Source organism: Falco naumanni, chromosome 1, assembly GCF_017639655.2.
Source record: "Falco naumanni isolate bFalNau1 chromosome 1, bFalNau1.pat, whole genome shotgun sequence".
Taxonomy (NCBI): Eukaryota; Metazoa; Chordata; class Aves; order Falconiformes; family Falconidae; genus Falco; species Falco naumanni.
Window position 1 is genome coordinate 39,637,205 of NC_054054.1, and position 21,875 is coordinate 39,659,079.

General features: G+C 54.7%; 3 protein-coding genes across 6 annotated transcripts; 2 read left to right on the forward strand and 1 right to left on the reverse strand.

Annotated features, from left to right (window-relative positions):
* Nucleotides 1-1,790: 1,790 nt before the first annotated feature.
* On the forward strand, nucleotides 1,791-6,409 carry LOC121082686 (homeobox protein not2-like). The gene is made up of 3 exons (XM_040582353.1): nucleotides 1,791-1,995; nucleotides 5,158-5,366; nucleotides 6,251-6,409. The coding sequence occupies exons 1-3, from the start codon at nucleotides 1,791-1,793 to the stop codon at nucleotides 6,407-6,409; spliced, it is 573 nt and encodes a 190-aa protein (XP_040438287.1).
* A 3,309-nt stretch (nucleotides 6,410-9,718) lies between these two features.
* On the forward strand, nucleotides 9,719-17,829 carry SMYD5 (SMYD family member 5). 3 transcript variants are annotated; one of them, XM_040590694.1, is made up of 14 exons: nucleotides 9,719-9,855; nucleotides 10,042-10,150; nucleotides 10,855-10,994; nucleotides 11,224-11,345; nucleotides 12,068-12,137; nucleotides 12,574-12,678; nucleotides 13,164-13,226; nucleotides 13,415-13,485; nucleotides 13,780-13,886; nucleotides 14,426-14,482; nucleotides 15,334-15,428; nucleotides 15,672-15,742; nucleotides 16,120-16,201; nucleotides 16,391-16,487. In XM_040590694.1, the coding sequence occupies exons 1-13, from the start codon at nucleotides 9,760-9,762 to the stop codon at nucleotides 16,175-16,177; spliced, it is 1,164 nt and encodes a 387-aa protein (XP_040446628.1). In that variant the 5' UTR covers nucleotides 9,719-9,759; the 3' UTR covers nucleotides 16,178-16,201; nucleotides 16,391-16,487. The 3 variants fall into 3 exon arrangements, with proteins under 3 accessions (XP_040446628.1, XP_040446609.1, XP_040446619.1); XM_040590675.1 differs by lacking the exon at nucleotides 16,120-16,201 and having other exon boundaries at nucleotides 16,391-17,829; XM_040590685.1 differs by lacking the exons at nucleotides 13,164-13,226; nucleotides 16,120-16,201 and having other exon boundaries at nucleotides 16,391-17,829.
* A 358-nt stretch (nucleotides 17,830-18,187) lies between these two features.
* Nucleotides 18,188-21,845, reverse strand: PRADC1 (protease associated domain containing 1). 2 transcript variants are annotated; one of them, XM_040590706.1, is made up of 5 exons: nucleotides 21,668-21,845; nucleotides 20,451-20,551; nucleotides 19,651-19,760; nucleotides 19,040-19,207; nucleotides 18,188-18,771 (listed from the first exon to the last, which is right to left on the reverse strand). In XM_040590706.1, the coding sequence occupies exons 1-5, from the start codon at nucleotides 21,840-21,842 to the stop codon at nucleotides 18,651-18,653; spliced, it is 675 nt and encodes a 224-aa protein (XP_040446640.1). In that variant the 5' UTR covers nucleotides 21,843-21,845; the 3' UTR covers nucleotides 18,188-18,650. The 2 variants fall into 2 exon arrangements, with proteins under 2 accessions (XP_040446640.1, XP_040446647.1); XM_040590713.1 differs by lacking the exon at nucleotides 21,668-21,845 and adding an exon at nucleotides 21,395-21,483.
* Nucleotides 21,846-21,875: the final 30 nt, after the last annotated feature.

Here is a 21,875-nt window from a genome sequence, read left to right on the forward strand (position 1 = left end):
GCTAAAAGGCAGGGGAAAAAAAGTGTTTTAAAGGCAAACTTGAGGGGCTCTTTTGTCTCCTGCGGGCATCCTCTTCCCTAAGGTTCCTCTAGCCATCACCAGGGTGCTTCCTCGTGAGCAGGATAATCCTGCCCATGCATTCCCATAATTTCCATTTGCTTTGAAATGCTCAAAAATATAGAGATGCTCATTTATAACATCTATTTCTACAGCTTGGGCAGGGAAAAGAAATTTGAATGGCACAAATCCCTGATTTAAGGCAGGATTTACTGGATACGGACAGCTAGCCCGCACACACCGAGATGTTTAATGCTGGGTTATTAAGCTGCGGGGAATTTTTTGTCTGTGTTTATTAACCTGGAGACTCTGATCTGGGGATTTGTGTTTACATATTCCAGAGTGAATTTTCAGGGTGAAAACTGGAGATTTGAGCAGGAATCTGCATTTGCCGAGCATGCTGGCACCTGTGCCATGCACAGCTCTCCATCGGACCACGCATCTATCTGGGGGTGACACATGGGGAGAGCACCCAAACCAGACGAACAGTTAAATTTCCACAGCATAGTCACCTCATAGCTTGTGTGAGCTCTGTATCCCACATCCCAGGGGTCCAAACCCCCCCCAGCATAGCTGGGCAGGTACACACAGACAAGTTCCCCTCTGGTCCTGCGGCAGGGATGCTGCGGGTGCGCTTGTGAGGCCTGGGGAGAAGGTGTGGGTGTTGGTATGGGTTGGGTGTCAGGGGGGTTTGGTTGTTGGGGGGAGGGGGGCAGGCAGGGTGGGGAGCATGTGGGTGTCTGTGGGGCAAGGTGAGGGTGTCAGCAAGGTTGTGGGGGGAAGGTGTAGGTGGGCGTGAGGAAGGGAGGAGGTGTCCACGGCGGGCACACGGGTGTTTGTCTGGAGTGGGTGTTGTTGTGGGTGTCTGTGGAGTAGGAGAAGGTGTGGGAGGAGTGAGGAAGGAGTGGGTGCCAGTGCGGGGGTCTGTGGGGAAGGAACTGGTGTCAGTGGGGGTGTCTGTGGGGAAGGAGTGGGCGTTAGTGTGAGGGTCTGTGGGGAAGGCGTGCAGGTGCCCTGCAGGGGCAAGAAAACAGGCGTCCAGGTGTGTGTCAGTGGAGGTGTCAGCAGGGAAGGAGGGGTGTCCATGGGGGTATTGGCAGGGAAGGAGGGGTGTCCGTGGGGGTATTGGCAGGGAAGGAGGGGTGTCCGTGGGGCGTGTTGGCATGGGGGTGTCAGTGGAGAACGAGGGGTGTCCTTGGAGAAGGACAGATGTCTGTGGGGTGTTGGCGTGGAAGGAGGGGTGTCTGTAGGGGTGTCAGTGTGCAGGGAGGGGTGTTCATGGGGGTACAGGTGGGGAAGGGGGTTGTGTCTGTGGGGAGGGAGCGGTGCCCATGCGGGTATTGGTGTGGAAGGAGGGGTATTGGTATCGGTGTGGAAAGAAGGGTGTCCATGGGGGTATTGGTATGGGAAGTGGGGTGTCTGTGGGGATGTTGGTGGGGAAGGAGCAGTGTCCATGGGGGTATTGGTGTGGAAGGAGGGATGTATGTTGGGGTGTTAGTGAGGAAAGAGGGGTGTCCATGGGGGTATCAGTGTGAAAGGAGGGATGTCTGTGGGGGTGTCAGGAAAGAGAGGTGTCGGCTGGGAAGGGGGGGTGCCCGTGGGGATGCCGCTGCAGGCCAGAGGGGTGAGGGCAGCCCCCCCGCCGCCACTTTGCATAGGAGCGCGGCTCATCCCAGCCCACCGCTCCCTCCATATAAGCCGGCGGGGCCGGCGGCAAACCCAGCGGCCCGGCCATGCTGCGCAGCCCGCCGCGACCCCGGCCCGGCCCGGCGCCCCCCAAGACCCCCTTCCACATCGAAGCGCTCCTCGCCCGGGAGCCGCCACGCCGCAGCCCCCCCGCCCCGGCGCCCCCGCGCTGGCCCGCCCCGGGCCCGGGCCCGCTGCCCGGCGGCTGGGGCTGGGGCTGGCGCTGGGGCTGTGCCGCGGCTGGCCGGGGCGGTGCAGGTGAGCGGCGTGTTCCCGTGTCACGGGGGGTGCGTGGGAGCGGGGGTGCTGCGGGCGGGCGGGGGGCTCGGCACGCACTTCCAGCCGGCCGCTGGGCTGGCTTCAGCCGCGCTGCAAAATAAGGGGCTTTGGGTCATCAGAAGGTGCTTGGGTTTTTTGGCTCCTCCGCTCCCTGGCTGTCGTTTCGTTCCTGCAACCTCTCGACCAGCCCCAAGGTGAAGAGTTGACGTGGGGCTGTGGGAAAAGAAGGAGGGAGAGGGAAAAATTTCCAATTAATTTTTTTCCCCCTCTGTAATGATCGATAATTAATATTAGCCACTTAGCCCCAGCCAGCCTTAAATACTGGGTGAGGTGAGACCCAGATGACACGATTTACATCCTTCAGGCTTGACTTCAGTGGCAGGTCTCAGATCGGGGACAGTCCCCCATGTCTGGCATGAGCCCCCCACCTGCATTTCAAGGGTGTCTTTGCACACACGGGCATTTATTTCTCTTTTTCTGTAACAGAAAAGCACCACAATACCTGCGCTTTCATCGTGCCTGCAGCTACCAGCTTTCCCAAAAGCTTCCCAAAGCCTCATCCCTGAAAGTAATTTCCCCACCGTGCCAGCACCTCTCTGCTGCTGTGTGGGGTCCCCTCTCCTCCCAAAGCTGCCCTTGGCCGTCTGTATTTTTGCTCTCCCTGCAACTTTTCACTCTCAGAAATGAAATTGCTGGGTGTTCCGTAGCATCTGCCCCCCCCCCCCCCCCCAAACTGTTCATATTTTTAGTGGAAAAGCACCTGAGGAAGAAGGTTTTTGCTGTTGATCTGTGGGTAAAATTTAGATGGTGGTGACAGATGGTAGTGGCTAATCCATCAGGCTCCCTGTATTTTCACTAAAGGGTACTGTAACTCTGGATAAGCAAGACGACTAATTTGTTTTAATGAAGTACCTCTAGTCAGAATATTTTTCTTGAAATTAAGTATCTCTTTAGCATTCAGAGCCTGATCTCGTCGTTGCCCAGGCAAAACCTGCAGCCAAGCACCTACGTGCTTGTATGAGGAACTCTTGATTTGATCCTGATAGCTGCACTATTCAGATACCAAAAGTATTTGCTACTCTTGATCTTTTTTTATAACTATTTAATAGAGTTTCTTTTTTACAAGACAGCATTTGCATACTTGTGTCAATCTATGTATTATATCAAGTATACAGGTATGAAAATACAGTTTAAAACTACTTGCAAAGCTATTTGCACAAAGTATTTCATGTTTGAAATCACACTTGCTATTATCCCAGTATTAAAATAGAAAAAAAAATGTGACAGGTGAAATTATTTTGATGATGAAAATAGTTTTAAGTGCAATTACAGCTGTTAAGCTGTTGGGTCTCCAGCCTACAAATCCTTAAACACCCACAGAATTTACACCCAATTAATGCAACTAAGTAGGTCAAGGCACCCATTTGTGCCTGCAGAACATGACAACAATCGGTTATTAAAGGAGAGATAAGTAGCAGGTGTGAATTGGTGTCATTATGCACAGTATTTCCATAAAAGTTAAAGAAATTTGGTTTGCCAGGATAAAGATACATTGCACCAGTCCGGCGTGCCTGGTGGCTGCTGTTGGTGGACCCCGGGTCCTCTGTGAGTTGTTGAATCCCACCTCTGCCCAAGCGGGGCTGATCTCAAAGCCAGATCGCATTGCCCGGGGGCTGAGATTTCACAACAGCGCTGGTGGGGAGCATTAATGGCCTGTTCCCGCAAATGTACACTGTGCTTTCCACCCAGAAAAGTCCCGTGTGGGTTGTCTTCAAATTAAGCATGTGCTTGGGTGTTGGCAGGACAGAAGCTGTGGTGCCATCTGACAGATTTTATCAGTGCTGGCCTCATCTGGTTCCCAATACCTGCAGAACTGTATTTGGAGGTGTTCTCATGGCACCCAGTGGTCTCGCCTGTGCAGGCAGGTCCCACTGTCCCTTTCTGGGATTCAGAACAGGAGCAGAGTCCCCAGTCCAGCAGCTTTTGGCATTGAGCAGGAGGGGCTCGACTGTCCCTCTCCAGTGCTCCACGGTCAGACCTGCAAAGTTCATGCTAATGTTCCTGTGCATGCCGTGACTCCAGAACCAGCACCTTGGGTGCAGGATTTTTTATTTCCCTTGACAGCTGCAGCTCTCTTTGCTCAGACTGTGGTCTCTGCACCCTGCAGTGCTCCTGGCAGTGAGGTGTGGCTCCTGTGAAGGTCCTTCAGCAGGACAACTGGCTGGCACGAGCCCTGTGGCTCCTGGGAGATGGTCAGGGGTAGCAGTCACATGCTCCTTTTGTACATGGGAGGTGCATGTGAATCACAAGTCTGTGCCTGCAGAAGGAGGGCTTTAGAAAGGAGAGACAGCACTGCTCCTAGGCTGGCGCCAGCTGGTTCTGTGACAGAGCTGGTGTTGTATTGTATGTTAATTAGGTAATTATGGTTATCATCAGGCCACAACTAGATAGGAGACTGAGACCAAATCTATTTGTTAGCCCTGCTAATGCTTAGGAACTTAATGACTTGTTCAGCCTACTCAGACCAGACTAAGGTCCAGGATGAGGATCTGCATGAGGGCTGGTGACTCTTGGCTTCAGCAGGCCAGCCTGCCAGCTTCAGTATCTTCTTCTGGACGCTGGCTGACCGTGGGTGCCAAGGGAAGGGTAAAAGCAGGGGCCAGCATGGGGTAAACTTGCCCAACCTTTAGACATTGGTGATTAGGGGCTTCTTGAGACAGAGATGGGATTTTTGTGTTCAGCAGTTCGTGATGGACTTTATTATTCTGTTACGAAGATCCTGTAAAAATCGAGGTCAAACCCCGCTCACCTCATTGAGCACTGACTTCCTTGGGTCTGGCTGCATGTCCAGGACTGTCCTAGGTTGTACCTGTGGGCAAAATCATAGAATAGGTCGGAAGGGACTTCAAAAGATCATCTGATCCAACCTTTCAGGGGAAAGGAAGCCTAGATGAGATGATCTAGGTAGGGATATCTCTGCTTTTCTCTTTGGTGCTACTTTCTCCCAGCTGCTTTTAGTGCGGTGTGTTGTAGAGCAGCTGCGTTTGGATTTCAGCTACAGCTTGGCACTTCAGTGGGGCAGGAGGAATGGCCTCAAGCATGCAGACCTCTTCAACTGCTGCTTCTTTCTTGCAGGTCTGGAGTTATCTCACTGTGTAGGGGCCAACTCGTTGGGTCCTGCTGTGCCTTGGAGGTCTGGGGGGCCCTGCAAGATGAAGAGAGTCCGCACTGTCTTCAAACCAGAGCAGCTGGAGCGGCTGGAGCAAGAGTTCCTCAAACAGCAGTACATGGTGGGCACGGAGCGAGTAGACCTGGCTGCAACTCTGCATCTCACAGAGACTCAGGTAAGAAACAGGGGAGCTGGGGATGGCAGCATAGATCCTGGGTCTGGGTGTGGTCTGTGGCAATTTCCTTGCTGTGAATTGTGGTGGGAGGAGGACATGATGCAGAATGACCCATGGTACTCCCTGCTGCAAGGTGACATTGAAGCCATGTGCCTGGAGGAATGCAAGACAGGTGTTGATGGTTTATGATTAAGAACATCCTCTTAATCCATGAAGTGGAACAAAAAGCATTTGGGAGCACAAACCTGCTTGCTTTAGAGTTCAGGCTGGGTTGGACTAACATATCTACATTGTTATGATCCTCTGGAGACAGTTTATGCTTTGTGTCCTTCTATGACACTGGATCTAAGTTTTTTTTCTGTTCTTCCCAGTAAGTTTCTTCTTCTCCTACTGCAAACTGCTTATTTATTGTGGAAAGGAGTAGCCACGTGACCCTCTGTGGTGGGATCCAAATTCAGCTGGGGAAAAGGGAAAGCAGAGCAAGGGCGGTTCTGGGGGCGACAGGGTGGGTATGAACAGTGCTGGGGGCAGGGGCAGGTGGGTGTCTGATCGTGCACTCTGACAGCCATAGTCCTGGGGATGGGTTCAGTGGCTCCGAAGAGCTTGGGGAGGTGCTTCCTCCACTCCCCCCTAGCCAGGGCTGCCTCTATGCAGCTGCGTGTCCTCCCTCCCCTGGTCCTTTCTCCCAGCACCAGTGTGCCCTCCATAGCATCACCTCCTCCTGCTCGCATGCACTGTGCCCTGAGACAGGAAAGGGCATGCCCTCCTCTTCAAGGAGCTCTGCTTTTTGGGGACATCTACCTTGGAAGCACGTGGCAATGGCCCCCATTGGAAAGGGGCTCCCGGAGACCTTGGGTGAAACTGTTGTGCCGTTTTCCTGCTAGGTAAAAGTCTGGTTCCAGAACCGGAGGATCAAATGGAGGAAGCAGAGCATGGAGCAGAAGGCAGCAAAGCTGTCACAGTTTGGGGTGATACAGCCTGCCACTGCGGACTCAACAGACATCAAGGATCATGAGGAAGACACTGTGGATGTTGAGCTTTGAACAGCTGATGAGATTCAGCTGCCACTGTTGTTTTCTGAGCTGTGTCTGCTTGATGGAGATACTGGGGATGCAGGCACATCTGTCTTCTTTAGTCCAAGTGAGACATTATGTCTTGATCTGAGAGCTGGAGCTAGAGAACTAAACTGCAGCTGGCTGGGAGGAACCCCCTGAATATTGTTTGGCTTTTTGGTAGCCATGTGCCATAATTTTGGGGGTTCATTACCAGGCTGGTTGTACTTTGATGGTGCCATAGCTCTGGCAAGACATGTGATCTCCTGTTTGCTCTTGAAGCACCAGGACACACAAACAGTTTCCAGCAGGGAGGCTGGGGTGACAATCAGGTGGTGTCTTGGATGGCTGTGAACATAAGGGCATTTGAACACGGGGTCACTTGCATTGCATGTGGCTGTGTGCTCCTAGGAGGGAGACCTGTGCTGGAAGGAGGAGAATCAGCCCTGATTGGTTTTCCTTGGTAATTTGACTCACACATTTGATGCTTAGATTACAACAACAACAAAAAAAATTGGAAAGCCCTTTGCTCCCACCCACAGACTATCATTACTCTTGCAATAAGATGAACAGAGTCTGATCATGCCCCTGGAATAGAAGTGCCTCCTTTTGTTGTGTGCCTTGGTGTATTTGTGCCTCTATTTTGGCTTCCCAACCCTGGAGGGCAGAACCTGGTGGGTCTCTCTGTCTTCTGGCATTGCCTTACTTCACCAAGGCATTGTGTATGCTGCTGCAGCAGGGACGGAGGCACTGGGGCTGGCCGAGCTGCAGGGATTTGAGCTGTTATAAAAAGGTTTTCCAACACCTCTGGTGCTTCAGACGACCCCCTGCCCCTCGTCCAGATGTGCTGATTCTGGCCCAGACGGCAGTGGCCCTGTTCTCTCCTCATTATACATCCAGGTGCCATGGGAAACGGCACCTGGAGTGCTCAGCAAGCACGTCTGTAACCGCCTGCTGCAGTTAGCGGTTGTATTTCTGGTGGGTGGGAGGGCTTTGAGGGGTCAAGACTAAGTACTTGACTCTCTCCGTCTGTGTGTTAGCAGCTAAGTGCTCTTAGGCCAGGCTGTCGGCGCTCAGGCTGTCACCTTGATCAGCCCAGGGTACCAGGTATGACATCCTGTCAGCCCAGGATAATTTATTCTGTAGCTTTCTGACCAAGAACACTGTATATCACTTTACTCTTATATTGTTATTTATAGAAATAACTTTTTTTTTTCCCTTAATAACCGTCACTTATTTATTTGCTTTGCTTCTTAATAAAAATTAGTATTTTAGAAAGAGAGAGGGGTCTGGATGAGTTGAGGTGGGATTGGGCAGCTCCTTGGTTTCTGAGCAGGCAGCAGTGCCTCAGTGGCTTCTTGCCCCACAGTTGCCAGGGATGGGTTATGCGTCCTTTTAGCTGTGTACAGTTTTATCTGTGTTTCTGAGGAAATGGAGTAAAAAAAAAAAAAACCTGCCAGAAAAGAAACTCATCTTTTCATCATCCTAATAAGACCCCCTGTTATCAGAAAGTAACATCTTTCCAAAAGAAGTCACAGTTCTTTACACAGTCCTCGACAGGCCAATACAAATATGAAAGCAGGGTTTTTTTTCCCTCATGCTTGTGTTTTTGCTGGTAAAACTGTGCACTGGTCTCAAGCTTGAACATTTGGAACGGAGCAAGAACAGCTTTTCAGCAGATCAGCTAAAAACCTGCAAGTGTCATAAAAACAGGAGGAAAACACATTTCCAACTATTGTCTTTATAATTTTCAGTTGAAATTATTAATAACAAAACAAAAAACCCAACATTTTCATCCTTCCTAAAAGTCTGAGGTTCTATTCTTAATAAACTTGGATAAAATATATACACTTAAGAATTCTTTTTGGAAATTGGTTGATGAACCCATATCATGGGTGAAAGTAGGTAACACAGGTTATGTCTGGGCCAGTTCCTGCAGAGAGAGGACTAAATTTACAGTAAGAAATGTAGCAGCTGTTTAGCAGGGGATGCTCAAGTTTGGGCTGCTGCTCCCGGAGAACCAGGACCTCGATCTGTGGGTGGATGCAGCGCAACCTGTGCAGCCCCTGCTCTGCCCAGCTGATGCTTCAGCAAACTGAGGTCCAGAAGAAGGTCCCCCCTGCTCTGTAAGCACAGAAGCAGAAGGAATCCTGGCCCAGCTTCACAAATACTTCTAATTAACGTGAGCACCACGTTCAGAGACACAGGATGCTTTGAAGTGTTGAAGGATATTTTTAAGTTGCTGGCTGGATCATGAGTCAAGCTGATGCTCTGTGCAAAATACCCTGTCACTTAGCACTGAAACTTCAGATAAACAGGATGTGTAATGCTGTTACTACAATAATGGCTGGTCTTCCTACTATTAATATGAAGATGTAATTGAAATAGTCGGATGGTAGCATTGCTCACCGGTGCCTAGCTCCTTGTAGGCCCTTGAAATGGGCGTTGTGTGGTGGAGCAGTGCCCCACACAGCCTGCTGCTGGCCTCACCGGGGCCAGACCTCAAAATACAGATGGGGAAGGTGTCCCAGGCTGTTTGTCCGTCCCTTGTCGCCAGCCGGGTGGCTGGGGAGGTGTCCTGCTCTGCGGCCATGCTCCCGGCAGGGCTGCTGGCCTGGCCACGGGGGTGACGGTCCAGGCGGGCAGCCAGACCGCCGGTGCTGTGTCCCCGCCGCGGGCCGACAGTGACATCTAGTGACTCCAAAACATCCCCGATGGCCCCAAATATGAAGTCGTCCCCTATTCCCAAACCCGCCACAGCTGCCTGGTTGATGAAGAGCAGGACAGTCACTGGCAGCGCCGATGGGAATTAGTAAATACAACTAAACCCGCATTTGCGTGGAGTTCAGGCGTTCGCAGACAGCCTAGTAGGAGGTAGCGAGGGCGCGGGGACCGCATTAGCATGTGTTGGGTTTTTTGGGGGGAATTCCTGTCAGTTTTGGTGCGCCGGGGCAGCTAGCGATGCCTCCTCACCCTGTGAGGGGGTACCTTGTGCTGCAGCCTGATAGAGATATGAAGGCTATTCCTCCCCTGGCTGTACGGTTAAAATATAATAAGGGAGAGGCAGCAAAACTGCCTGATTGCCGGACGGCCGTGGAGGCACCTCAGCCCCAGTTCGTGGCTTGTTGGCGGGTGGCGGTGGGCTGAGGGGAGGGCTAAGATGGCCGCCGACCCCCGGCCGCCCTGGGGCTGAGCGGGGGCGATGGCGGCCGCGGACCCCTGACGGGGAGCCAGCGGCCATCTTCGTGCGGGAGGAGCAGGAGCAGGAGGAGGAGGAAGGGGAAGAGGAAGAGGCGCAGCCCGCCCCCGGCGGGTCAGAGCGGGGAAGTCGCCGCCCGAAGATGGCCGCCGCGGCCGGGGACGTGTGTGGCTCCGTGGCGGGCGGCCGCGCCGGAGCCGGGGCTGCAGCGGAGGCGCGGTTCATCAGCAGCGCTAAGGTGAGCCCGGTTGTCCCCTCACCACGGGGCTCCTTCCCTTCCCTCAGGCTGCGGCAAAGAAGAGATTTTGAGGGGGAAGAGGGGTAAAAACCCGACGGCGTCCCCTCAGGGTGGGCGGTGGGCCCTCAGCCCCCGGGTGGGTTTCGGCCTCGGGGGCGTCCCTGACCCAGGCCTCTCCCTCGGCAGGGGAAAGGCTTGTTCGCCACCAAGAACATCCGCAAAGGGGAGACCGTCTTCGTGGAGAGGCCGGTGGTGTCATCCCAGTTCCTCTGGAATGCCCTGTACAACTACCGAGGTGAGCGGCCGGCGCTGGTGGCATGTCCCTGTCAGCTGCCCCGGCGGGGTCCCACAGGAGCAGCCCCATTTTCAAGGAAAGGGTTTGGGTTTGTCTGAGTGCTGCTAGGAAAGTGGCCCTGCTGCCATTTCTGCCTCTGCTAAATGAACTGTGGGCAAGTTGAACACGGGGTCATTTGAGGGGAGCTGACTTCCATCAACCCTGGGGGCGAGCACCACGTGCCACTGTCAGGCACCGTCTTGCATAGGAACCCCAGTTTTTTAGTGGTGTGGGTGCAAATCCTGATCACACCACTGCCGAGTACAGCCTCAAAGGTGCTGGTGTTCTCTGGAGGTGCCAGAACAAAAATGAGGGTTCCAAGAGCAGGATTTAAAACTTTTTCATCCTACCTAGACCCTGCTGTGTGCTGAGCTCCGTCACAGGTCAGTGACGTGGAGACACTTACCATCATACAGCCCTTAAACACTTCCCAGCGTTACAGGGCAGCAGTTGAGGTCTGGGGGGTGTGTGTGTGTGTGGTTAAATTGCAGCAGAAACGGTCTTTCCTATGGAGGGAGCTGTAAGAGACTGGTGCCTCCAGCTTGGAGATGGTCCTGTCTGATGATGCTTGTACCAGCTGCACTGACTTGCCCAGGGCTCAGGTCCCTTTCCTTGTTGAAGGCTGTGGTCTCACTGTGGCATCTTTCCATCTTGTCTCCCCACAGCCTGCGATCACTGCCTGCGGGCTTTGGAGACAGCGGAGGAAAATGCCCAGCGACTGCTGGGGAAGAGCTCACTGGTGCTGCCTCACCCGGAGCAGTGCAGCATCCGGAAAGATCTGCACCAGCAGTGTCCTCGATGCCAGGTATGGGCCTGCTGGGAGGGACTCTTGTCCTGTTGGGGTCACTGACTCCTTTACAGCATCTAGCCAAGCACTTGTGCCGTTCCAAGATGGGTGTCTGCCTTTCCCTTCTGCATTGCGATGGCTGGAGAGCTGGGGCTCAGATGGTCAGGGAGGGGGCACAGCTGGGCCTAGGACCCCCTTTTCCTGCTGCTGTAGCCAATGCTGGGTGCTGTGCCCCTCGCTCCTCTAGGTGACATACTGCAGTGCTGAGTGCAGGCAAGCCGCTTTGGAGCAGTACCACCAGGTCCTCTGCCTTGGCCCATCCCGTGATGATCCCACGCACCCCCTCAACAAGCTGCAGGAGGCATGGAGGTAGGAGTCCGACCTGCCTGTTGCTCCATGGGCAGAGGAGGTGGCTCTCCTGGGCTGGGTGACGCTGCCTGGGACCAGGGCTGAGGACCATTCTTGCTTTGCATTTTTGCATGGGGCGGCTGGAGGGTGGTGATGGCTGTGGGATGCTGCCCAGCTTTACCTGCTGGTTGGGCAGCCTTGTGAATTTGTTTTGGCAGTGCAAGGGTTTGGACACACAGCTGAGCAGTTCTTATTTTTTCTTCCAGTAAAGAGCTACAAAGCACTGTGCTGTGCATCCCTCACTCCTGCAATTTTATAGCACTCCCGCAGATCTCCAGCCTTGGGGAGATCCTCCTTATAGCACCCCTGTGGGTACATAAATTGCTGTCCCTGCTTGTAGATGACAAAATGGGCACAGAGGGAAGAAGCGACATCCCTGGCCCAAAGCTCATTACAAACCCCAGCTCTTGCTGCAGTCCTAGGCTTTGTAGGGGACCTGGGCTCTAGTTTAACAGGATGGTAGGGAATTATTTGTATGGTTAGGGTAGACAGGCGGGTGCAGGCTTTTCCTTGCCCTGAGTGGTGCTGGATCCCCAAGCAGTGATGCTGTGCTGGCTGCTTTGGCGTGATGGATGAGTGCGGGCCTGACCACATGGATGGCAGCTGTCTCTGCCTCCCTCCAGCTTTTTATTTCTGTACCAGCACTGATCTGCTCATCTCTTTTCTTTGTTCTTATTCCCCAGAAACATGCATTATCCACCAGAGACTTCCAGCATCATGTTGATGGCCCGGATGGTCGCCACCATCAAACAGGTACGTCTGCATTTTGCAGCCACAGCTGCTGATGTGTGGTTTCCTCATCCTATTGTGGCTGTTACTCCCAAGGACTGATCTTTTCTCAGGCAACTGGCAAGGTCCTGCTTGAATAGATACCAACGTCTATTGGTCCCTGGTATTGGAGACAGCAGGCAGCAAAGGAGGTTCCTATGTCCTGAGCCAAGCAGGTCTTTTTTTCTGTACCAAAATAGTTAGTCAGAACTGAAACTTTCCTTTGGCTCTGTTTCTTTGGCCTGGCTTTCTCAGCGTTTATTCTGACAATAAACTACTGCCATGCAGTTGCTTCTGGTGGTTCTTGATAGCAGGCTGGATACCTCTGAGCTCAGCGGTGTTTGTCCTCTCCCCCCTCCCCTCCCCTTGTTGGGCAGGAAAGCAGTAGTGGTGCAGGGCCTTTGCTTGATTCCTTTGTCAGGCTAAAGACAAGGAGTGGTGGATTAAGGCCTTCTCCCAGTTCTGCAACAAGACAGCAAATGAAGAAGAAGAGATTGTGCACAAGCTTCTGGGGGACAAATTTAAGGTAAGACTCTGGCAGTTCCTGGATGTGTTGAATCCCTGAGCCTGTTCTCTCCCTGCTTGTGTCTGTGAGCCCGTGGGTGCAGAAGCCCCACTACAGCTAGGATAGGAGACCCTGGAAATCCCAGGCTCAAAGTGGGGGCACAAAGCCCCCCATTAGGAGATAGCTGACCTGACAGAAAGGAAATGGGTTGCTTAGAGAGAGGGCTTTGGCCTTGTGGTGCTTCAGTGGGACGTGCTGCTCGTTCCTGTGCTGGAGATACTTCTGCTGTGGGATGGGACAGGGTGATATTTAGCTGCTGAATAGGTGGCTTTTACTGCTAAAATGAATGGCTTTTGCTGCTCTGAGGGCAGCAGCCTCCAGCCTTGCAGGGAAGGATGAGGAGCCTGACTCCTGAGCCTTCTGGCCTGTGCTGGGCTTGGCCGTCAGCCTGGGTCTGACACGCAGCAGTATCTCCCCACCCTGATGGTGTTGCCATGTCCTGCCAGGGCCAGCTGGAGCTGCTGCGGTTGCTCTTCACGGAAGCCCTTTATGACGAACATCTCAGCAGAGTGAGTTGAGCTGCCTCCCGAATAGCCCAGGAGCGTGGCGGGACCCTCTGGTTGGTTAGGGCTTCCCCTGGGACTCTGCCCATTCCTTGCTTCCCCCAAAGCTCCCTGTGGGATCTGAGGCACTTGCGGAGTGGGGTGCTGCTGCAGGCTGGCCTGGCCTCAGCTGCTTTCTCATCTCCCTTCTGCAGTGGTTCACTCCAGAAGGCTTTCGATCCCTCTTTGCCCTCGTTGGGACCAATGGCCAAGGCATAGGAACAAGGTAATGGCGCATTCTGGGTGCTCCTTGCAGAGCAGCAGGGGTGTGGCATGGAGGGGATGTACTGTCTGTAAATTCATGCTGGCCTGGGTAATGGCTGGGTTCAGACTTAGGGGAATGGAGAGGCAAACTTGAAAGCAGTACTTCATCTTGGCTGTGTCCAACCCTTTCGTGCCCCTCTGCCAGACCTTGGCTTCTCAGAGTCACCGAGTTGAACCCTTAGATCCTCCCTGCGAGGTCCCACCATGTGCCAACAGCACTGCGGGACTGTAATGGTGTCCCTCTGCTTCCTGACAGCTCTCTGAGCCAGTGGGTGCACGCTTGTGATGCACTGGATCTCCCCATGCTGCAACGAGAGGAGCTGGACGCCTTCATCGACCAGCTCTACAAGGACATTGAGAAGGGTGAGGCCCTGACATGGCTGTGGGCAGTGTCGTTTGCAGGAGACTGCTGGAGACTTCGTAGCATTCAGGGACCAAGCGAGCTTCCCACTGGGGGCTGGGACATCCCACTTCCCCCAGTCCATGTGAGCCATGCCTGCTGCCTTTGGCTTGCTACGTGGATAGGGCAAGTCCAAGCTAGTGGGCAGTGTGGCCCAGGTGAACTGTGGCAGGTCACGGGTGGCTGGAGGAATCCTGTGCCTGAAAGACCCATCTATGCTGAACAGTCAAAGACCTGTTCATCACTTACTTGACTGGTGCAGCTGTGTGAGTACAGGCATAGGCCAGAGAGCCCGAGGGTGTAAATCTTCATGTCCTCCATCCCTTCCCAGAGGGGAGGGAAGGATGCTTTGGAAATCACCCTCCAACACCTGGCCCCCAAACCAGCACTGGCTGTGTGCGTTCAGGATTGCTGGACATCCCTTTGGGCTCACGCTGAGCTGTGTGTTTGGAAGGGTCAGAACAGCCCATGCAAAGCTCTAACCCCCCTTTCTGTGCTGCAGAGTCAGGAGAGTTCCTCAACTGCGAGGGATCAGGTCTCTACGTGCTCCAGAGCTGCTGTAAGTAATGCAAGGACTGGGAGGAAAACTAGCAGTGAGGAGGGAATTGTCCTGTGTTAGACTGGCTTATCTCTTCCTAAAAGCCTCTGGAGAAAGGAGTTTGTGCTTTCCATCCATCGATGGGATTGGATGGGTGCTGCCCCGGGGCTTGGCTGCTCTCTCATGGGTCTTCTGGCATTTCACCTAACTATGAAATAGTCAGTCCTGGCTTGAATGGACTTGGATGCAATGTAGTCTCTGGGACCCATGTATACAGTTAGTAAAGAGACTGTCTCCAACCTTGCCTGAGCAAAATGGAGCTAAACAAACCGTTAAGGAAGGGAGTGTTTTTTGGCTGGCCCGTGGGGATGTAGGAGAGCATGTCCCAGCACCAGAGCTGTCGTCTTTCACTCCCAAGTGTTAATGGCAGAGCAGGGCCAAGCAGGGCCTGGAAGCTGACTGCTGTGAATGCTGCAAAACATGGAAAAAGTGCTGCCCCATTCATCCTTCCCCCAGCACCTGGAGGCAGAGATGATGCTGTGCCTCCTTGGGGTTGATCCAGGACAGCTTGCTCTCTCTGAGTGGTTTTTGGTGGGTCTAAGGGAGAGCCCTGGCCCTGCATCCTGCTCTGCTGGATGCTGTAGTCCCCAATGTGAATGGAAAGTGTCATGCTGGTGTCCCTGAGGTGGATGGGGTGGCTGCAGCATTGTGCTGCCTCATCCTTAGCCAGGCTGTGGCACTGGCTGCCACCTGCCTGGGGCACACAGAAGGGCAGGCACAAGTCCTGTGGGCTCTGTGGGGTCTCCCACCCTGCCTCTGTCTTCCCCGTCCTCTGGAGATGTCCTCACAGCTCTGTCCCATCCTGCTCATAGGTAACCACAGCTGCATTCCCAATGCTGAGACATCCTTCCCAGAAAACAACTTCCTCCTGCATCTGACGGCTCTGGAGGACATCAAAGCAGGAGAGGTGAGGCAGCAGGGCCTGGATGAACCCGGGGTGGCATCGGGTCCCTGTATCCCCTACATCCCCTGTGGACCCCAGGCCTGTACCTCCTGTCTCTTGTGTGAGCCTGGCAAGGGAATTCATGCCTCTTCACATGTAGGGGCTACCAGAGCCCATATTTCTGCCTGAGAGGGACTGCTACAAATTGTGTTGCTTTGGATTTGTGAGAAGCGATTCTCAGCCCAACCTGTTTCTCTTTGCTCACAGGAAATCTGCATCAGTTATTTAGACTGCTGTCAGAGGGAGCGGAGCAGACACAGCCGCAACAAGATACTCAGGTAGGGCTGCTTTGAGGGACCCGGGGGGACACAGCACCCGTGTGCACCCCCAGTTGGTCTGTCTGGGCTGCATCCCCACCTCGGGGCCTTGATGTGTGGCTGTGCATGGGCTGATGTGCCGGCCAGCGTGTTTGTGGTAAGGGTGTGCATGTAGTGCTTTCAGTGCTTCAGGCTCTTTGCAGTCCTTTCTTATGTGTTGTAGGCACAGGGACTGAGGATTTGGTTCCCTCCCGCCTCTCTCTCTGCAGGCCTGCAACACTCTGTAGTTCGCTCCTGCAAACCGTTGCTGTCCCCCCCCACCTTCTTCTCTTGTCCACCCTTCAAGGGTGGGTGTTCGCACTGATGGTCTCTGTCCCCATGTCCCGTCACCCCTGCAGGGCTGCAGAATCCCCCTGTCCACCCAGACTGCCTCCAGCTCTCCTGAGCCCAGCGTGATCAAACCCGCATCCTCCTCCACGGGTTATATGTTATATTTTTTATATAAATATTTATTATATAAATATTTATATTAATAAATAAATAAATAAACCAAACATATTTATCCCCTTTCTGGCTGCTGCTGGGCAGTGGCTCAGGGACAGAGCAGTGTTGGGGTTGTGCCAGTCTCAGTGCCATCACTCTTTCTCCTTCTTCCTTCCCTTCTTCCAGGGAGAACTACTTGTTTACCTGCTCATGTCCCAAGTGCCTAGCGCAAGCTGATGATGCCGACGTGACGTCGGATGAAGAGGAGGAGGGTGAAGGGGAGACGGATGATGCTGAGCTGGAGGATGAGATGACTGACGTTTGATCCTGGCCCCGGGCGAGAGGAGAGGGAAGGGATGAGAGGGTCCTCCGAAAGGCAGCAGCTTTAATACTACAAACAGGGTTGTGTTGTGGGGTCGGGTGGGAGGCCACATGCCAGTGGCAGAGGTCTGGTGGAGTGGGACAGCAGGGGAGCCGGAGGCAGGCCCTGCTCCTGCCTGTCCTTGTTGTGTGCTCTGTCTGTGTGTGTGTGTGCGCGCGCGCGCATGTGCATGTCAGGCTGTCCCCATCCTCCCTGTGAGGACAGGCTGTGAGCTGGTGGCCCCCCACCATGCTGGCTGGTGCTTGCAGAGGAGGTTGGAGGAGAGCAGGGTCCAGCCAGCCCCTGGGTCATCATGCTGGTCACCTTGTGACCACCTGCAAGGTGGCTCCACCACATCTGTGCCGGCCGTGGATGCGGAGGAGCGTGTCCTATCTTACTTTGCAGGGACGAGGGGAACGTGTGTGCATGTGTGTGTGTACGTGTGTTTGTGCACGAGGGGTACTATTTAATGTCTATATTAGCACTATCTACACACTAAGGAGCTGGGGTCCGTATATATACTCCATTCCATGCCTTGGCTTGGTGAGCAGCAAGGGGCAAAATGATTTTGCAGGTGGGACAGAGACACCTTAGAGGGTGGCTCAGATGCCCAAGTCCAGCAGGGAGAGTGGAGCCGACCCTGGAAGACACCTCCCTCCCACCTCGGTCCCATCCTTCACACGATGCAGAGCCCCACGCAGTGATTGCCAGGCTCCTCAGGGAGGGGGAACGGCCAGGCTGCTGCTAGCCCAGAGCAAACTCACCATCCAAAACCCAAAAGTTTTGGGTTTTGCAGTGTGCGAGCCATCCCGCTGGGCTGTCCAGCTGCGGGAGGAGGATGCGCCCTATTGGGATCCGCTGTGCCAGGGACTCAGTGTGGTGCTTCCCCACACCCAGACGTCACCGGCAGCTGAGCATTGTCATCCATCCCATGCTGCCAGCCACCGATGAGGCCACACTGCTGTCTGCGCTGTCCCAGTCTGCGGACCACGCGGCCGGAGGGAGAAGACTGCTCTGTGCGACAGACAGGCAGCAGGTTGGGGATGTGCCCGGCCTATTTTCCTCCCCATTTGCATTCTGGGGAGCTTTTTCTGCTGCTGCTTCCTTCCAACCGTGGCAGCTGGATTGTGGGAGCGAGGGTGACACTGTAGATGGGCACCTCTGACACTGCCATCACCGCCAGCCCCACACCCCGCTGCTTGTCCCCAGCCGTCCCGGGGCCATGTCCCCTTCAGTGTTCGTAATAAACCGAGACTGGTTAGAAGCAGGGCTGTGTTGTTTGTACTGGTAAACTGGAGGCTAGTGAGTGCACAGATGAGGGCTACACTCCAGAGGCTGGTCCCGGTGGGGACACAGAGATCTGGGGATGAGAGAATAGGTGCCTGCTGATGTTTGGGCTCTGGATCTGTGACCAGTCCCCCCTTGGGGATGGGTGCTGGACGCTATGTTGTCCCGTGGGGCTGTTTCTGCCCCCCTGCATGACTGATCTGTGTTGCACAGGGCCCTGATGTGAGCCTGGCCCCAGTTTGCAGAAGGCACCTTGGGAAGTTTCCTAGGAAAATTAGGGGGATGAGATTTGTCCCTTCATCCCGACTGCTGGAAAAAAATAAGAGAAACTTCCCTTTCTCTAAAACTTGTTCAGACTTCATTAACTCAGACAAAAATACAGATGTTGGGCGAGTCCTGCTAGTACAGACCAAGCCTGTATCTCACTCTCCCTCCCCTCTCTGTCAGACTGCACCACTCCGGCATCCTTCTAAATTAGCAGCAGTAATTACTGGTGGCATCTTACACATCGTTAAAATGTTTCTTGGGGAAGTGCTGGCCTGGTCCGGGCCATCGCCTCCCTCCAGAAAGTCACTACAAAGAGTGCTCGGTGCCAGGCTCAAAGTTCCCACTGCTGGCACTGGTGTTTGCCCTTCAGCCACATGCCGGTGGCAGCAGAGATCTCCCTGTTGCTGAATCGGGTGAGGCTGTGTGGTAGGATCTCTTGAGTGCGTTGGGATCCTTTTCCTCAAACCTGGTCCCCGGGGCAAGCTCCTGGGATCCACCGAGAAGTCCTTGATCCGCTGCAGCCCCCCGCTGCTACCAGAAGGTCCAGGGGGGCTGCATCATTTCGTACGTGGGGATGCTGGTGACGTTGACGGGAATGGAGATGATGGCCCAGGGGAGCCCGTGCTGCTCCAGCGAGCGTCTGATCATGTACCTGGAAGGACAAAGAGGCGACAAGTGTGCCTGAGCCACTGGAGTTGGGAGAGCAGAGCCCAGATGTGAGCATAAACCATAAACCAGCTCAACGAGAAACTCTAGATTAATTATGACTGAATCCACTAAAAATTTGGCTCATAAAGCTCAGCTAGGACATGCTGATCACTGGGACCTCCCTGTTTGTGGGAATGAGGCTGTTGCTTGGCCCTTCCTGTGAGACATTCTGCACCTGCGAAGATGAGATGTCCCTTGGCCAAGGCACCTACCCATCCCTGCCCAGCAGGAAAAGTGCGGGGATGTCGGCTGTCCGCCTGGTGCTGTCCTGGATCATCTCGATGTAGAAGCTGTCGTTATCATAGGCGTTATCTGCGATGATCACTGCCCGCCCTCCGTGCTCCTGGATCACTCGTGTCTTCGACAGGAATGAGCAACCCCTGGGGCAGAGAGTGATAAAACCCTGGGTGACCACAGGCAGATCCTCGGCAGGTACGAAACCTGCAAGCGCCGGAGCTTGCCTGCAGATGCCCAAAGCAGGGGCTGTCTCCCTGGCCCCACGCCTCCCCCAAACCCTGCTCCTCTTTGAGTCTGTATTTTAGGCAGCGGCTGCCCACACTCAGCCATTTTCTCCTAAATAAATATAAAATCAAATAGGGTTTTTTTCCACCTTGGCACAGGCTGTTTCTAAGAGATGCAACATGGAACAATCTGGGGTGGGAACACCCTTGCATTTTCCTCATATACCCACGTGGCATAAGTCACAGGAAGAAGCTGGAGGTGACAGTAAAACGTAGCCATGGCACTGTCACCCTCTGTGCCACTGGCAGCTCCCCTCCTGCCCAAGGGTCCCCCTCAAACACTCCCGTGACGCCAGACATACCCCCTCTCCACCAAGGCGATCTGGTCCTGGATGAAGACACCATTATTCAGCTCTCCGCAGGCTTCAGGGGGATCCGCCGGGACCAGGTGGATCTGGTCGTACCTTGTGTTCTCCGAGGAGACAGGCAGGGGTGAGCAAGGGGGGTGATCAGGGCTGTTTCCCACCCCCAGCCCCTCCGCAGCTGTCCCTGCTGTCCCGTGCCCTGCTCGTCTCTGTGCGGGGTGTGCTTTTGGGGAGATCTAGGGCTCCCAGGGGCAGGGAGGCTGGTTGCCCCATTCCAGCCCCTGCAGAGCCATCCTGACCTCACTCACCAGCTCGCCTATATCTTGCTGTCACCATGGGGAGGGGAAACTAAGGCACGGCACCATCCACCCATACAAGTGCTCCTGGAGAACATGTGCAGAGCCAGAAAGTGTCTTTTCCTCTGGTCCTTGATGTCCCACATGCTTCCTAGCAGATCTGCTCCTGCACCCACATCCTGACTCCGGGTTTATTGAGGGAAAGGTCTTACATCTGCAGAGCAGTTGATTTATCTCAGCCCAGCCATCCTGGGGCTGTGCCTGTCTCAGCTCTTGGAGGAGGAAAGACCAGGGCTCCCTGAACACACAGGGGCCACACTCCCCCTCTGAAAGCCTGCTGAGGCTGAAGGCAGCGACCAGCACGTGCCTCCTTCATAAGGGCAGACTCACGGAAGAGTAATTGTCTCCATTTTTAGAAAAGGTTCAAATGACTGGGCACTGCAATGGAGAAATATTAGGATGGAGGGACGCAAACTGACAGATTCAGTTCTTAATACTTACAAACACACCACCAAAATCCTTGGCTGGAGTGGCAGTGAAGATGTAGCGGATGTCTCCAGGGCTCAACACTTGGAAATATAAGTATTCATGGAGGCGTAAACCTGTGTGTGCATGGAGAGAGGCGAGAGGCAGAGAAAACAAAAGGGGAAATTCCTGAAAAATGGGAAAATACCCAGCTATGGCTCCTGAACTGCACCACGCTGAAGGGAACACACCCTCCTGGCCAGGCCCTGGAGTCCTGCGAGGGGAGATGCACCAGCACCCAGGAGCACAGAGATGGGGGAAAAGGCACTGGGACTGGGGTGCACAAGGGGAAGGGGAAAACACAGCTGGACCGCAGAGGCGATAGGGATGACATGCACACAGATCGAGGGGCGCAGCAGGGAAACACCATCTCAGGGCAGAGCCACCTTGAAAAGAAATGCACCTGGGATGGGGTGCACCAAGGCAAAATGCACCCAGACTGGGGTGCTGGAGGGGGAAATGCAACGGGGCTGGGGTGTACTAAGGGGAAATGCACCCGGATTGGGGTGCTGGAGTGGGGAAATGCAGTGGTGCCAAGGTGCACAGAGGGGAAATACACCCGGACTGGGGTGCTGGAGGGGGAAATACACCCGGATTGGGGTGCTGGAGGGGGAAATGCATCGGGGCCGGGCTGCACCGAGGGGAAATGGACTCGGATTGGGGTGCAGGGGGGGGAAATGCAGCAGGGCCAGGGTGCAGAGAGGGGACAGGCACCTTACTGTCTGTGCACGGAGGCGAAATGCACCCAGAACGCGTGCGCTGGATGGGGAAATGCAATTAGGTCGGGGTGCATCAAGGGAAATGTACCCGGACTGGGGTGCAGGAAAGGGAAATGCACCCGGATCGGGGTGTACAGAGGGGAAAGGCAGCCAGGTCGGGGTGCGAGGGGAAGAGGGGCCGGGCCGGCCGCTTGCACTCACCGCGGGCCGGGCAGGAGCAGAGGCAGAGGCAGAGCCAGAGCGAGCGGCAGAGCATGGCTGCGCCCGGCACCGCCCAGTGCCCCGCCCAGCGCGCCCCCGCCCCGCGCCCATTGGCGGCGCTCCCGCCCCGCGCCTTTCTATTGGTTCACGCTGCCATCAATCTCCTGAGAGACCGGGAGGCCCGGCACAGAGGCCTGCGCGGCCTGGGGCCAGCGCTGCGCTCTCCGGCCCTGTCAGCACGGTGTCAGCGGTGGGGCCCCGGTGTCCCCTCACCAGCTCTGCCACGTAACGCTCCACTCTCCAGCCCTGCTCGCCTCCGGCCTTGTGCCCGCTGCCTTGTCCGGCAAACAGCGAGCCGTTCTCCCAGGCCGGTTTGGACTTCCTGCCTCTCTATGGCTGTTCGGGAGGGAGGAGCGCTCGCCGGGGCCGCTCTGTCAGCCCGTACCATAGATAGCGGCCGGAAGTGGTGGCCTAGCAACAC